A 14,286-nucleotide genomic window follows, 5' to 3' on the forward strand; every position below is an offset into this window, starting at 1 on the left:
AGCCCATAGACATTCTCTCTCTCTCTCTCTCTCTCTCTCTCTCTCTCTCTCTCTCTATCTATCTATCTATCTATCTATCTATCTATCTCTATCTCTCTCCTGCATGCATGCTCTATAGTCTGTGTGGAGAATCAGCAATGTGTGCTGTAGGAGAGCAGTATGGCCCTTTCTGCAGGGAGACAGCTAGTGATATTCAACCACCCCTGCCTACACTCAGAATTATACTCGGGAAAAGGCTCCGGTGGCAATAGTACATGTGAGGCAACCTGAGTGTCATCTCAAGTCACATGATGACCCCCTGTGGAAACCTCTACTGCTACTGCCTATAGCAGAGCAGCTGAAGCACAGGAAGGGGAGGCACCGGCAGTTGAGACCGAGCCTCAGAGCTCCAACCTCTTTCAGCACTACGCCAGACACTTCCTTGCGGGGGCCATCCGGCTCTGTGAACGCCAGCTAAGTGGATAACTGAGCCCCCTCTAGAAGGTGTCACCCCTGGCCCCTGCTGGCAATACCGCTTTCTTGGAGGCAATTGCAAAGGGGCCGAATTCACACCAGGGTGAAAAAAACAAAGCCGCAAAGGAACAAAAACAAAACAAAAAGCTACCCTGTTGCTCTGGGTAGCTTAGGCAATGAGCCACCTAGAGCACCTTCCTCTTTCATCTGTGGCATTGTCAAAGACCGTGCTCAACATGGAGCTGAAGAAATGCCCTGGCAATGGTACCCCACTGGGGCTGAGTACGTGGAAAGTGACAGTCACAATGCCCTCCCCAGCTCCTCCTTCAGGAGTCCCCATTCTCAGGCCGGTCCCTCCGGGATGGGATGCAAGCGCTCTTTGGGGTGGCTGGTGTTAGGTGGCTAGGTTGAGTCAGCTACAGGCAACAAAAAAGCCCCATCCACATCAGAGTGTCACCAAACTCTGCCCTGGGGCCCAGTCCATCTCAGTATCTCCTTTACGAGTTCTGTGGACACTGCTATGCCCACTCACTGAGTCACCCAAAGTCCCCTGTCCATAAAGACTAAGAAATTGTCTATTGGATTCCTTATGAGAAAAATTAGCCATCTCTGGCTTAAATATTGATATTGTTTGATTAGGTCCCATAAGAAGTTCAGTAGAAGGCGGCTCCAGGCCCATGTCCTTGAGGCCCCAGTCTCCCGTCTTCTCACAGGTTGCTCCTGCAAACCTGCGATGGCTGTTCTGTGATCACACACAGCTGCCACAGTGACACGTGCTCATCTGCTTCCTACTGGGAGATGAAAATCCTCTCTAGCACGTGTCCAGCAGAGGACCTCTCCTCGTGGTCTAGATCAGGGGCCATGAAACGTTCTTTCTACAAAGGCTAGATTCTATGAAGTATCTCTGCAGTTGTGTGTGTGTGTGTGTGTGTGTGTGTGTGTGTGTGAGAGAGAGAGAGAGAGAGAGAGAGAGAGAGACAGAGACAGAGAGACACAGAGAGACACAGAGAGAGAGAGAGAACTCACACGCCACACGTGCATGCACAACTGCAGCTACTCTTACTTTGCAAGTACGGTTTGCCACTCCAACTCCCACCCCACCCACCACCCCAGCCTGGAACCCTTGTCATGCATGTCCCACTCTGTATACTACTCCAGCAAAGACGGAGTGTACTTAGTAAAGCAGCAAGAAGTCACCTCAAGGCTCTCTCCTACCCAGAAGGATAGCCCACTCCACCCCTTGAGTTTTTTTCCCCTGGTATGGGGCCCTGTCCCAGACCGCACACTGGCTCTCTGCAAGTCACTTTCTTCCAGCTGGACTGAGAGCGCCCTCTAGTGCTCAGAAGGTGCATGAGGCACCTGACCGGCGAGCAAAGTCCCTGAACTAGCAAAGGGGCAAAAGGAACATGGCAAAGGAGGGGGCAGGGGTCAAGTCTCACCAACAAGGGCTCTGTTTGGATAGATGATGTTCTCGCTTCACTGCAAGGGAAATTCCACCCGCTGCAGGTCTCAAGTTTACCCTCAGAGAACCGGAGAGATGGAGCTGCAGCCAGCGCACCCTCTGCTGGTCACACTCCTCCACAGCAACACTCCCTTCTGCAGTGTGGAGTTACACATTTTATCTGCAAATTTAGTACTTTTTAACTAGGTGAAAAGTGAGGTACCACATTAAATTTAACTAGTTTTTCTGTACTCATATCCCCAAGAAATTCTGTCACTGTTATTGTTCTGAAACGAATTTCTTGTTACAGATTGTAAGTGGCTCACAGACTGTCCAGGTCAGTTCTGAACTGGGTCTTCACAGACATAGATGCAGGTAAAGAGGGGCACTGAACCCCCAGACAGTGGGCAGAGGGTGAACACCACCTGACTTTACAATGACTGTGAGTCGCTGAAGATGGGGCTCAGCAGTCAGGAAAAGATCTAGTGGGAGGAATACTTTTCCTAACACTTGAAGAGCCCAGGAGCCAGGGTAACCTTGAACCAACAGCTGTAAAGCCCTACCCTTGAACTCTGCCACACCCACAGCCAGAGCCACTGTTTCAGTAATCACTACCTTGGATCCTGGCCACAAGGTTCCACATTCGCATAGCTCTATTTGAGGCTATGGCTCTGACGTAATCCCTGTCAGCTCAGGAGCTGAAACAGAACATCACAAACTAGGGGTCTGGCCAGTCACTGTCTTGAGGTTGGATGTCCCAGCTCTCAGAGAGCCAGTTTACTCTTGTGCCCTGGTGAGATCCTTCCCAAGTTGCAGGTGGCCAGTCTTTTTGTGCCCTGCCCTCCCCCCAGGTCTGAAGGTTGCTGGTTGGCTCTCAATCATTTTCTTACTATGAGAGCCTGTAATGGTTAATTTTGTCAACCTGATGCAACTTAGAAAAACCAAGGGAGAGAGTCTTAACAAGAGATTATCCAAAACAGATTGATTGTGTGGGGGGGGGGGTCTTAATTAAATTGACTGATATAGGCAAACCCAGTCCACCGTGGGAGTCACCATTCCCTAGGCAAAGGATCCTGAACTGTGTAAGAGTAGAGAAATTAAGCTGAGCACCAGCAAGGAAAGGGGTGGTGTAGGAGGTCCTTCTGTTTGTGTGTTGCTTTCATTGGTTGAATAAAGAAACTGCCTTGGCCTTTTGATAGGGCAGCAATTAGGTAGGTGAAGTAGACAGAACAGAATTCTGGGAGGAAGAAAGCAGGGTTGGGGATTGTTGCCATGGAGCCAGCCACCAGGTCAGACATGCTGAATCTTTCCCGGTAAGCCACGACCTTGTGGTGAAATACAGATTATTAGAAATGGGTTAAATCAAGATGTAAGAGTTAGCCAATAAGAGGCTAGAGCTGATGGCCAGGCAGTAATTTAATTAATACAATTTCCATGTGGTTATTTCGGGAGTTAAGCTAGCCGGGCGGAGAGATGCAGCCCACCCCTGCACCCTCATACAACAAAGGGACAGACATTCACTTTCTTCTGCTTCTGACGTGAACATGATGTGAATAGGTGTTCTGCATTCCTGCTACATCAATGTCTCTGGTATGAATTGACAGCCTGGAATCATGAGTGAGAACAGACTCCTCTCTCCTGAGTTGCTTTGGTGTGCTCTCTACTCTTCCCTCTTGCAGGCAGTGCTACTGTGACCACCTGGCCACCCCGAGTCAGTCCTAGGATCCTCTAGAGGCCTGCAAGTGTCCAGTCTTTGGAAATGAGCACCTCCAGCCTCACCCAGCATTGCCAGAAGCTATCCAGGCTGCTCCTTACTGACTCATCTCTCACCCACGGCCACCACGTGTCCTCTTTCTTTCACACTGCTTTGACTCAGACATAGGGTACCCCATGGACTCATAAGTCAGAGGCTCTGTCCTCCATGTGGTGATGGTGAGAGATGATGGGACATTCTGAAAGCGGAGGGGCAGAGACTGGTAGGAGGAGGTTGGGTCACTGAGGGCATGCCCTCGGAGGGGTTAAACTGGTTCTTCCTCATCAGAGCATTTCTGTAGGAGGAACCTTGGCCTTCCCTTCACCTAGACTTCCTGTCCTGTGCTAATACCTCCCTCTTGTCTGCTCACAATGCCACGCTCCAGGTCCCTCACTAGATAGGAGCAGAGCCGACCCATACTGATTGGACTTTCAATCTCCAAAACTGTGAAATAATCCAACCTCTTTTCTCAATAAAGTACCCCAGCTCAGCCATATCGTATTGCATTATCTTAACAGAAAACAGACCGATGTGTCTTGCTAGATCTTGCCAGTCAGATATGTGGGAAATTCATCCATCGCTGCCCTAATTTGTGTTTCCTTTATTCTATCACTGAGAACCTAAAGCGTGGATGTTGTTTGGTTTTACCCCTATGAATTGCCCCAGAATGAAGAAAATAAGCTTCCCTCTGCCAAAGCTGAGGCCGAACGCCTGATGGGAAGCAGATGAGAACCACGGGTCAGCCTGCTGTTGGGGCGAGGTGGGTCAGTCCTTGTAACAGTCATCCCCAGAAGACTCTGAGCCCAATGAGGCTGTGCTAATTTGGCCAAACTCAAACCGAACTATTCGTATTAGAATCCCGTCAGTCAGGTCCAACGTTATGGCTCTCGCCCTCTTCTTGGCAGAAGCCTAGATTCAGAAGATGAGGTCTCCTGGCTGCTAGAGGCTTAGAAGAGGGGTCAAGTTCATGCCAACCAAAATCCAGAAATGCATTATCTTGCCATGATTGCTGGGCCAACATAAAGCGGACTCTGGAAAAATCCAAAAGCTCAGAAATAGAAGTGCTCCCCATGTGCAATGTGGGATAGCATCAGAAAAAAATTCTTGAATGTAGCAGAATGTCCTAAGTCACAGATGACCAAATAGAGTGGCCCAAATCAAAGCTTATAATCATTTTAAAGTCTCCTAAGAAACATTGACACTAGATTAAGTCTGTAGATTTGAATCTCCTGTAAATGGTCTCCAAAGTAACCCGTAATTACATTCCAGTCCCATGAGAGGAGAGCCATGAAGGAGCCTTAACAGTAACAAATTACAGACTCCAAAAAAGATGCTTCTTCAAGGGAGGGTTTGACGAGATGCTGATGAGAGGGCAGACCTCGGCCACACCAGACTCACTGCAACTGGACTTAGAGCCAGGAGGACAGGGGTCACTGTGAAGTCCCAAGGTGCTGCCTATATAGGCTAAAGGGTGAGAACCAGGGCCATGGGGATTGGGGCAGGGATGAGAGACATGTAGAGTTAAGAGAAATGGCAAGTTACAACCAAGTTCAGTGCATATAAGAATGACCTTGTTTGGGGTGTGTGTGTGAGTGGGGGGGGGGTTACTAGCCTAGGAACTCCAAGGTAACAGCCATTGTGCCTGCATCATGACTTCTCAACCTCAGTGTACCACTCCTGTTTGAGACCAGAAGGTTCTTTAGGGTCGGGGCGCACTTCTGTACTGGAGGATGCTCAGAAGTGTCCCTGGTCTCTACCACTAGGTGACAGCAGCTCCCATATCGAGAGCAGCTAAACATGTCTGCAGATATCACAATAAGTCCTCTGGGGGCCAAGACTCCACTCTGAGAACCAGTGTTCTACAAGGAAGGTGTTCTAAACATCTTTTGTTTTTAGAATGTATGCCTAGTTATTTTTTTTTAAGTTTTCTTCCCCTAAAGCAGATATAAAATGTTTGGCTCATGTGAAGAAAATCAAACAAAACCGTGATGTTTCCATTGCCTGTTAACAAGCAATCCACTTGAACGCAACTGTGTTCACTCGAATTTTTCACTGCGCTCACCTTATTACAGCCTCAAAATAGTTCTGCAAAGTTACCTACAGACTTATTCCAGTGTCAGTATTCCTTGGGAGACTTTAAAACGTTTACAAGCTTTGAGCGTGGCTGCCCAATGTTGCAAATGGATGTCCCTTGCAATCCATAGGGTCCCAGGGACCCATGTGGCTACCAGAACCTATGGATGCTCAAGTCCCTTAGCAACAGGGTGGTGTGTGTGCATACAGCCTGTGCATCTCTTTTGTGATCTGTAAGCTTCAGATCATCTCTGGGTCATTTAAAATACCCAACAAGAGTCTGGAGATATGGCTCATTCAGGTGGTCCATGAGGTCCAGGGTTCAATTCTTCAGAACTGCATAAAACCAGACATGGCAGTCCACACCTGTAAAAACCTGTGACCAAACCCTGCCACTTGGGAGGTGGGAATAAGAGGATCAGGAGTCAAAGGTCATCCTTGGCTAGATAGCAAGTTTGAGAAAAGCCTAGCGAAGATATAAGATCTTGTCTCAAAACACATATACACACAAACCTTAACCCAAGGTAAATGCCACACCAATGGCTGCTAGATTATACTGTTTAGAGGTAAAGGACAAGAAAAAAACGTAAGAGGCAATTCCTTTTCTAAAGCTTTAGTTTATTTTTATTTGGCGGGGGAGTACACTCTTGCATGTGAGTGCAGGTGCCCTTGGAGAACAGAAAAGGAGGCCATCTCCTCTGGAGCTAGAATTATAGGCAGCTGTAAGCCAACTGATGCCATGCCTGGAACCAAACTCTGGTCCTCTTTGAGAGTAGCAAGCCATCACCCTGGCCCGAAGACCCAATTCTTAGAAACATTTTCTATACAAAGTTGGCTGACAACTTTAAATAAAAGAAATGTTTTACAGGCATGGTTGATTCTTTGCAGGGCCACTTAGGAAGGCAAAATTGTGAGCGCTAAAAGGAATGGAGGCAAAGGACGTTAATTGTGGGGCATTCATTTGGTAAACTGACGGCAGTGAAGAGACGCTTGCAAGGAGTTTATAACCATGTAGGGAAAGCTGTCATCATATTGTCAGGTAGGAACGCATGAAGATAAATTAGAAATGCCAGGTTATCGCTAGTGGTATAACAATTAAAAAAAAGATTCTACACACCATGACAGCTAAAAGATATGCCACAGTATCCAAAGTAATTGTTAGCAATGCAACGTGGGTAATTTTGCCCGTCTCCTTTTCCAAAGTGTGCAGATTTTCTACATAATAAACTGGAGATAAGTGTAGCAAAAAAGAAAACATCAATGTTTATCTTTTTGTACTTGGAAATGATCACACATAAAAATTAACCAAAATTTTAGGTAATGTCATGTGTTTGCATTAATCTAGATACATGTTCCCATGCAGTTGACAAAAGAAAACTTTGTGATACCTCTACCCTCTGAGGGTATCCACACATGTATGTACATACCTCCCCATACACATACATGTGATTAAAAATAAGCTTAAAAGATTTTTAAAAAGTAATTTTGCCCAAAATTAAGCCAGTTCAAAAATTAAACTATAAACTAAAACGCATTTGTTTCTAAACTTAGTAGCCCTGAGAAGAAAAAAAATTAAATTGATTGCTACACAGATGGCCAGGAAAAAGTTGTATGCAGTCACATAAGTTACAGACAGGAAATGTATGCTCTGAAAACCCCATCCCTTTTTTCCCACACTTAGATCATCTTCTTCTAAAACACAGGGTCTCAGCCAAAAGGCACACAAATCAATTCGGATCTGATAGGAATTGGCTGACCCAGGGCAGGCTCCAGCCACCTTGTGCAGTTGATTTAACGTTCACTCTCAGCCAGGGCAAGGGCACCTCTAGATGCGGTCAAGGAGACAAAAGGCATCCTTCCGGCTTTTGTCAGACAGTGTTTGCTCAGCCCGGCCCTTCCCAGGTGGCAGCAGAGTCCCCTTGTTCCTGTGTCCCTTCTCCTTTCATGAGGACTCAGGCTAGATCTTACAATAGACCTCAAAGAGGGCAGCAGCTGCGTGCATCCGGTAGAAAATAGAGAAGGGCATGGCCAAGTTGACCACGATAATCCAGGGTTCAAAGCCGAAGACGATTTCCTCCAAACCGTTGTCATACTCAGGGCGGCAGCCAAAGGCAGGGGGAATCCAAAGCTGAAAGAGAAGAGGCAGCCTTTCGTCACCGTTTCGCCATAAATGCTGCCAAGAGATGCAACCTTCTGCCACAGATACACTGACAATGCCCCCAAGATACATTGTTACTGGCCTGGTCCCTAGCTGGCAGGCTAGATCAAGTAGGACCTAACTTCATCGTGGGCTAACCCAGGACAGAGTCATAGCTGAATGGACCATTACAAGGCAAGAAACAAAAGAAATAGGTAGGTAACTGGGGGGGGGGGGGTGTGAGGTCCTCTAACAGATGTGTCTTGCCCCCAGTCTTGCCCTGTCTTTACTTTGTTGCTGCGAAGTAAGCCTCCTCTGCATTTCCACCATGATATTTTGTCACAGGCCTGAAAGCAGCAGGACCAGGCCTGAAAGCAACCATGGACTGAAACCTTCAAAATCCCCCCTTTCCTGGCTGAAGCTGTTTATTGCAAGCATTCTGTCACGGTGCCAAAAGGCTGACTCTGTGGTCACGGGATTTCAGCACATCTGGGGTCCCCACTCAAATCCCAGGTACCATGGATGCTGACCCAGACTCACACAGCAAGAGTCACCACGGCCCAGGTGACTGTAAAGCATTCCTCATTTCCATGGAAACCAACAAATCTGTGAGCCTCCGCTGAAGGCCCTCCACCCCCTCACCTTACACTCAAAAACAAGTTGTAACTTAACTCTCTCTAGAGGGCGCTGATGAGAGGGGAAAAAATCAAAGGAAGTCAATAAAACTTTACATAATAAACTGTTGCACTTGTTTCTCCTAGAACCTACTGTCCCCACATCCTCCTCTGTCTCTTCCCCTCTTCCTTCCCGCTGACCACTCTCTAGGTTACCAGGGCCACCTATGGCCCTGGGCCCCTTCTCTTACTTATTGCATGTGTCTATCTGCCTCGTAGGCTAGGGCAGGCTCCCCCTAGCTGGGCTGACCTATGAAGAGTCTACATAGCAAAGGACAGAGGGTGATTCCAGGCCACCAATTGCACAGAACATTGGTCTTCCGCCCAACAACCCACAAAGGGGCTGGGTCCAAATCCCCAAAGAGAAGTCTTGCAGCCAAGAGCCTACAGCCAAGCTATGATCATGAGCAGAGACTCTGTTGCTCTGGTTTCAACACCTGAAGAACTTACATGATAAATACCTATGGTTTTAAGTTGCTGTGTTTGAGGTTAGTTCTTAGGTGGCAGCAAGTGACTAATACACACTGCCTTTTTTTTTTTTCCTATCCACACAGAGCTCTCGCTGGTATATATCATGCCCCACTTTCCTTCTCTGACTTCTTGGGCTTCTCCCTTCCATCTCAGACTTCTTCCCATCAACAGTTCCCTCTTCTAGCTCCTCATTTGCTCAGACTCACGAGTTCCCTTCCCTTCTCCCCGTATACGCCTCCTAGGGCTGTCACCCCAACCTTGGTCATAAACACCAGCTGGAGGCCCCAGGCTTACACCTAAACCCCCAATGTGAGCCACTCTTGGAACTCCAGCACCTAATTTCCACTGGCCACTTGAGTGTTTGGAGCACATCGCAGACACACCCTGCCTTTCCCGTCTCCCCCTTATCAACAGCCCCTTCCTTCCAGATGCTTGCTCCAAGCTCCCAGTGTCGTCTGTGTTCCCCTCAGTCTCTCTCACATCACTCCACCACCCTAGCCACAGTGAGATGTCCCCAGTCCTTCTGAGAACCTCCACCTCCACCCACCCCAGGCCATCCCTCCACTAGGGCTTTTGCAGTAGCCTCCCCCACCCTATCCCAGCAGTCAATTTCCACTCATTTGCAAGAGGGGGGTTCTTATTTTTATCACAGCTCCTGTGCCTTATTGAGAAAAGTTGATTTGAATATCTAGGACTAGGGAGATGGTCGATGAGAAAGGGCCTGCTGGGCAAGCATGAGGACCACATAGAAAACCTGTCTGGGCGGCATGTGCTTGCAACTCCGAGCTGAGGGTCTGTGGTGGAGACAGGAGGTTCCCTGGAACTCATTGGTCTGCTTGTCTAACCAACTAACAGCACAGGATTCCGTGAGGGATGCTGGCTCACAAAACAAGGGTAGATAACTGTTTGAAGAAGACATCTCAACATCAGCTTCTAGTCTCCACACACTTGTGTACACAGATGAGAGAGAGAGAGACAGAGACAGAGACAGAGAGACAGAGAAGCAACCGATTGCTGAAGATTACCGAGATGTTGCAAAGGAACAGAAAGGCTGTGATGTTTCTGAGGATCCTCCTCTTGACTCCACCCTGCAGGAAGTCCGGACATCGGGCTGTGCCCACAGCCCCTTCCCAGCCAGCCTCCTGGTCCTCTTTACGATATCCCTGCTGCAGACTCAGATTCCCGTTGACGGCAGGTGATCCATCCCGAGACAACCCCTGGTTCCCGAGACTGGATGCAGCCAGCACAGCGGCTTCACCACTACAGACGGTGACCACGCGCAGAGTGCGCACATCCTCGGGGACACCCTCCGGCTCGCGGTGCACTGACTCGATGATGAAAAGGTTCTGGACATACTTCTCCACAATCACCAGGACAGAGTAGGGCAGATTGTACCAGGTGTATGGCGGACGGGTCTCAGCACAAGCGATGGCCAAAATGGAGCCCCAGGAGAGGAGCCATGAACCTGAGGCTGTGGCCACCAAGAGGTCAGCATCCAGCTTACGTGCAGGGTTTTTGGACTCATCCAGGGATTTCTCATCCACTCTGTAAATCCAGGTTCCTACCAGCCCAGCAGCCCCCATGAGCAGCAGCACCGTGATAGCATACAAATAGAACAAGATGAGCGCCGACTCGCTCTTGGACTTGGAGCGTCCGATATGGATCATGTACACCACAACCACGGTAATGGTGGCAGCCAGCACTGTCAGGCCCAGAACCGAGCCCACCACAACCCCGTCGAATCTGCACTGCATCTTCTGGTGCCGGGAGTTGTCCACCCTGCGCCCAATGTTCTTCCAGAGCACATAGAGCATGGTAGAGGCCAGGATCTGGTACTCGATGTTGAAGGGGTACAGATAGTAGATTCCATGGGAGAGGGCAGAGCAGAGGGCCGGGGGCGTGCAGTTACACTGTGGTGTGTGGTCATCCAAAACTAGGGCAGTAGGCAGAGGACAGGAAACAACCATCAGCACAGGCAACAAGGAGACTAGCAAACCCATCAACATGAACCTCTCCACTGGACCCAAAGTGCACATGAGCCGTGTTTAGCATCATGTTTAATGCCATGGCTACGTAGAAAAAGAAGTTAAGATTCACCCCCAGAATGGCATCAGCCGTGTTCTATCTGTATGTTAGCATATAATGACACTATTATAAGTAGCACTGTAGAGATTTACTAATGACCACATTAGGTGGTCCAGAGCTACCACTGAACTTCAAAAGCAGGCAGCCGAGGAAGGCTGAGACTGTGGCAGCACCTGTGTAGGAGAGAGGGGCGACAGGGATTGATAGGTTGATTCGTAAACAGGAAAGGTCCAGAAGTATATAAGCCAGAAGGGTAGTGGCAGTTCTCTCTGGTGGCAAGAGGCAGGTGTTTATTTTTTTTCTAGATCTTGTTTCCCTATGGTATCTAATTTTCTCTGTAAATATGATGTGTGTGTGTGTGTGTGTGTGTGTGTGTGTTTAGAATATGTTTTTCAAGGCTCTGTAGGAAATGACCCTTCTGAAAAATACCCAGTGGAAAAAGCTCTCACCTAAACACCCCTAAAACGGTATGAGGGTGGTCAGGGGCTTTCCTTCTCTTTCTGACTGTGCAACCCCAGACACATCACTTTTCAGTGGTGCAGCATCTCTACCCATTACTAGTTAATACTGCCCACCTCGGAGGAAGGCCAGGCCATTGTTAAGGAACCTTGTAAAATACTCAGAACCCTGCCTGGTAGTCAACACGAGCCTAATAAAAGCCAGGAAATAGCTAATAAAAGTTTGCTTCTATTATGAAACTGCCACTGCTGTGGATGCTATTGTTACCAAGAGGGAGTGAGGCCAGAGACAGGAAGCCCTTCCCACAGACGGTTGTAGGAGTCACTCATGTAGCCTGACATAGCCACATATCAGTTCAGTCCTGCTCACAGAAGGCTGCAGCCAGAAGGATCTTTGAAAGCATGGAGTTTTCAAGTCTCCTTACTTGACAAAAAGGCCCAGAGAGGTTAAATAGACTCCAAAGGCCACACAGCAAGCACCTGACGCAAACAAGACCCCAACTCAAGCTCTCCACTTCCCAGTGGAGTGCTGTGCTCTACCCTGCCTTCTTCTGGGTCCAGATGTCGTCAAACAGAGGTGGTGAGGCCATACATGCTCAAGAAGATGTGAGGATTAACCCCCACCCCAGGCTGTCTCCCCAGCAGATCAAGGGAATAAAAAAGATGAGCCCCAAATAATGAGCCAATTGAAGTCAGCTAGAAACCTTCCCATGTACAAAGGCATACTGAGAACTCCCCATGGCACACAGGCCAACCTCTCAGAAGAAAGATTTGCTGAAAGACTCCTAATTAAAACACCCAGAGAGGAAACCACCAATCTTCCACAGTGGAAAGAATAAGGCACAGAGTTCTCCAGCCAATGGACTGCGAGAGACCCATCCAAATGATAGCCCTTGGCCGCCACATGCCCAAGTCAGGTGAAACTTATAATTACTGCCTTGGGGAGGCAGAATGAAGGCCTTTGGGGTTAGAGAAACAGTCCACAGTAGGGTCTATTGGCCCAGGTGGCTCCCCAGGGACCTGATGGTCCAGCAGGGAAAAGGCTTCCTCACCTATAGTGATGTTGCCGAAGCCCAGAGTGATAAGCCGCTCCTTGTGTTCGTTCAGTTGGTGCTTTGACTCATTCAGGACACTGTTGGCCCACAGCAGCAAGTTTGTGAACACCGAGTGGATCACCCCAAACCTGAAAGCACAAACATCAGATACCTTCTCTTGAGTGGCCCTGAGAAAGCGCCGAGCCCATGGCTAAGACTGTGACATCCCGTGCATGTATGCACACACACAATTTTCCTCCCTCGGCTGTTGGTCCAGCTGGCTGAGAGTCAGCATCTGGGCATTCTGCCTTCAACTTGAACTTGCCCGTCTTCAATTCATTGTCCATGGGACATCAAAGACACTGCATCTTGGGAGCAGGGATATGGGGAAGAAAATTTACTAAAGGCAAGCAACCACACCCAGAGCCCACTCTTCCTCCAAAGGAGAAACAAAGAAAGAACAATGAAGGAGATGGAAGGGCCAGGTGGACTGTGGACAGCAGGTGCACCCTCACTGGTGACTGACCAACCCATAAATCATTGCCGTCCATTCCCTTTGCTTTCCATCCTGCCAATAAAAACACAGTCTGCACAGACTAGCTCATGGCTTCCTTTGCAGCTGGTCTTGACTGGTCTGGCTGGGGCATATAATGTATAATCTACAGTGAATTACTGAAAAGTTTTTGCTTATTTGATGATATAAGAATCAGAAAAGCCTGTTTGTGGACTCCTTTTCCTTTCAACATTGTCCCCTTTAACAGTCTTGAGTGAGGGCACAAGGATTGAGGTTGCGGCCATTATCTCTCTTCTATGCAGGAGTCAACCAGCATGGGCTGAAGCCCCAATACACGGAGGATGGCAGAGAGTGTACACAGACGTGGCCTCCTCCAGATGACGCTTTGGGCTTCTAAAGTTCCAGCTAGGCTCAGGAATTCTTCCACTGTCACACCTAGAGTAAATGGCCATGCTGGAATAGTGGAAAGAGAATCTTAGCCTCTAAACCACACTGTGACCTCATCAGGAAGAGGGGTCAGAGGAGAGACGGGAAGGACACACGGTCTCCATGTGATTCGTCCTGCTGTGAATTCCCTTCACCCTACAGTGGATGCAGGCTGCAGCTGTATCCACTTAGGGTAGTTTCTGGGCCCTCTGCAGGTATCTAGGAGATGCATGTCACAATAGACTGAGGAGCCAAGCCTAAAGGCAGCTGTGGGTACTCCCATGTCTTACCCAGAGGCAGCCAGCTATGTGTACTCCCCTGTCCAGCTCAAAGACCACCTGTCCATAATTGACTTATGGGAAAACAGGAACATCTTTGTCCTGGCCCTCCCTGCCTCTCCCCTGAGTGTCTGCCTCAGCTGAGCCCAGGCATCCCAAGAGCCAGGGCAAGTAGCACCTCCCTGTATGATGTGGCCAGCTTGGTATCTGCCCAGCTATCAGAACTAATGCAAAAAGCAACCCAGACAACACGGGTGTCTGTCCATCAGCCTGGCCTTGTGCCCACCCTGTTACTCCAACTCACAGCCCGCTTTCTCTACCCAGCCTTTGACAGCCCGGACAATGCCGTCACCTCTGGCAGGTGGCTTTCTTTTTATTACAGTGCACACAGCTGCCCTTCTGTGTTCCCCTTTTCCTAGTCCATGCAGTAGTATCCAATTCTGAGCCTGCAGAACCCACAGAAGCAGTATAAGGTCACCAAGCATCACA

The 14,286-nt window shown here is 48.7% G+C and overlaps 1 protein-coding gene across 1 annotated transcript in view; it reads right to left on the reverse strand.

Moving 5' to 3' along the window:
• Positions 1 to 6,317: 6,317 nt before the first annotated feature.
• Otop1 (otopetrin 1) overlaps positions 6,318 to 14,286 on the reverse strand; it is a 30,375-nt gene continuing 22,406 nt past the window's right edge. Inside the window, exons 4-6 of the mRNA XM_048415340.3 lie at positions 12,598 to 12,728; positions 10,028 to 10,935; positions 6,318 to 7,848 (exon numbers count right to left, since the gene is read on the reverse strand). Of these exons, the coding sequence (XP_048271297.2) occupies positions 7,678 to 7,848; positions 10,028 to 10,935; positions 12,598 to 12,728 (1,210 nt within the window). The 3' untranslated portion in view covers positions 6,318 to 7,677. The remainder of the gene's footprint in view (positions 7,849 to 10,027; positions 10,936 to 12,597; positions 12,729 to 14,286) is intronic.

The sequence above is a fragment of the Myodes glareolus genome, chromosome 8 (assembly GCF_982192425.1).
Source record: "Myodes glareolus chromosome 8, mMyoGla1.1, whole genome shotgun sequence".
NCBI classification, from domain to species: Eukaryota; Metazoa; Chordata; class Mammalia; order Rodentia; family Cricetidae; genus Myodes; species Myodes glareolus.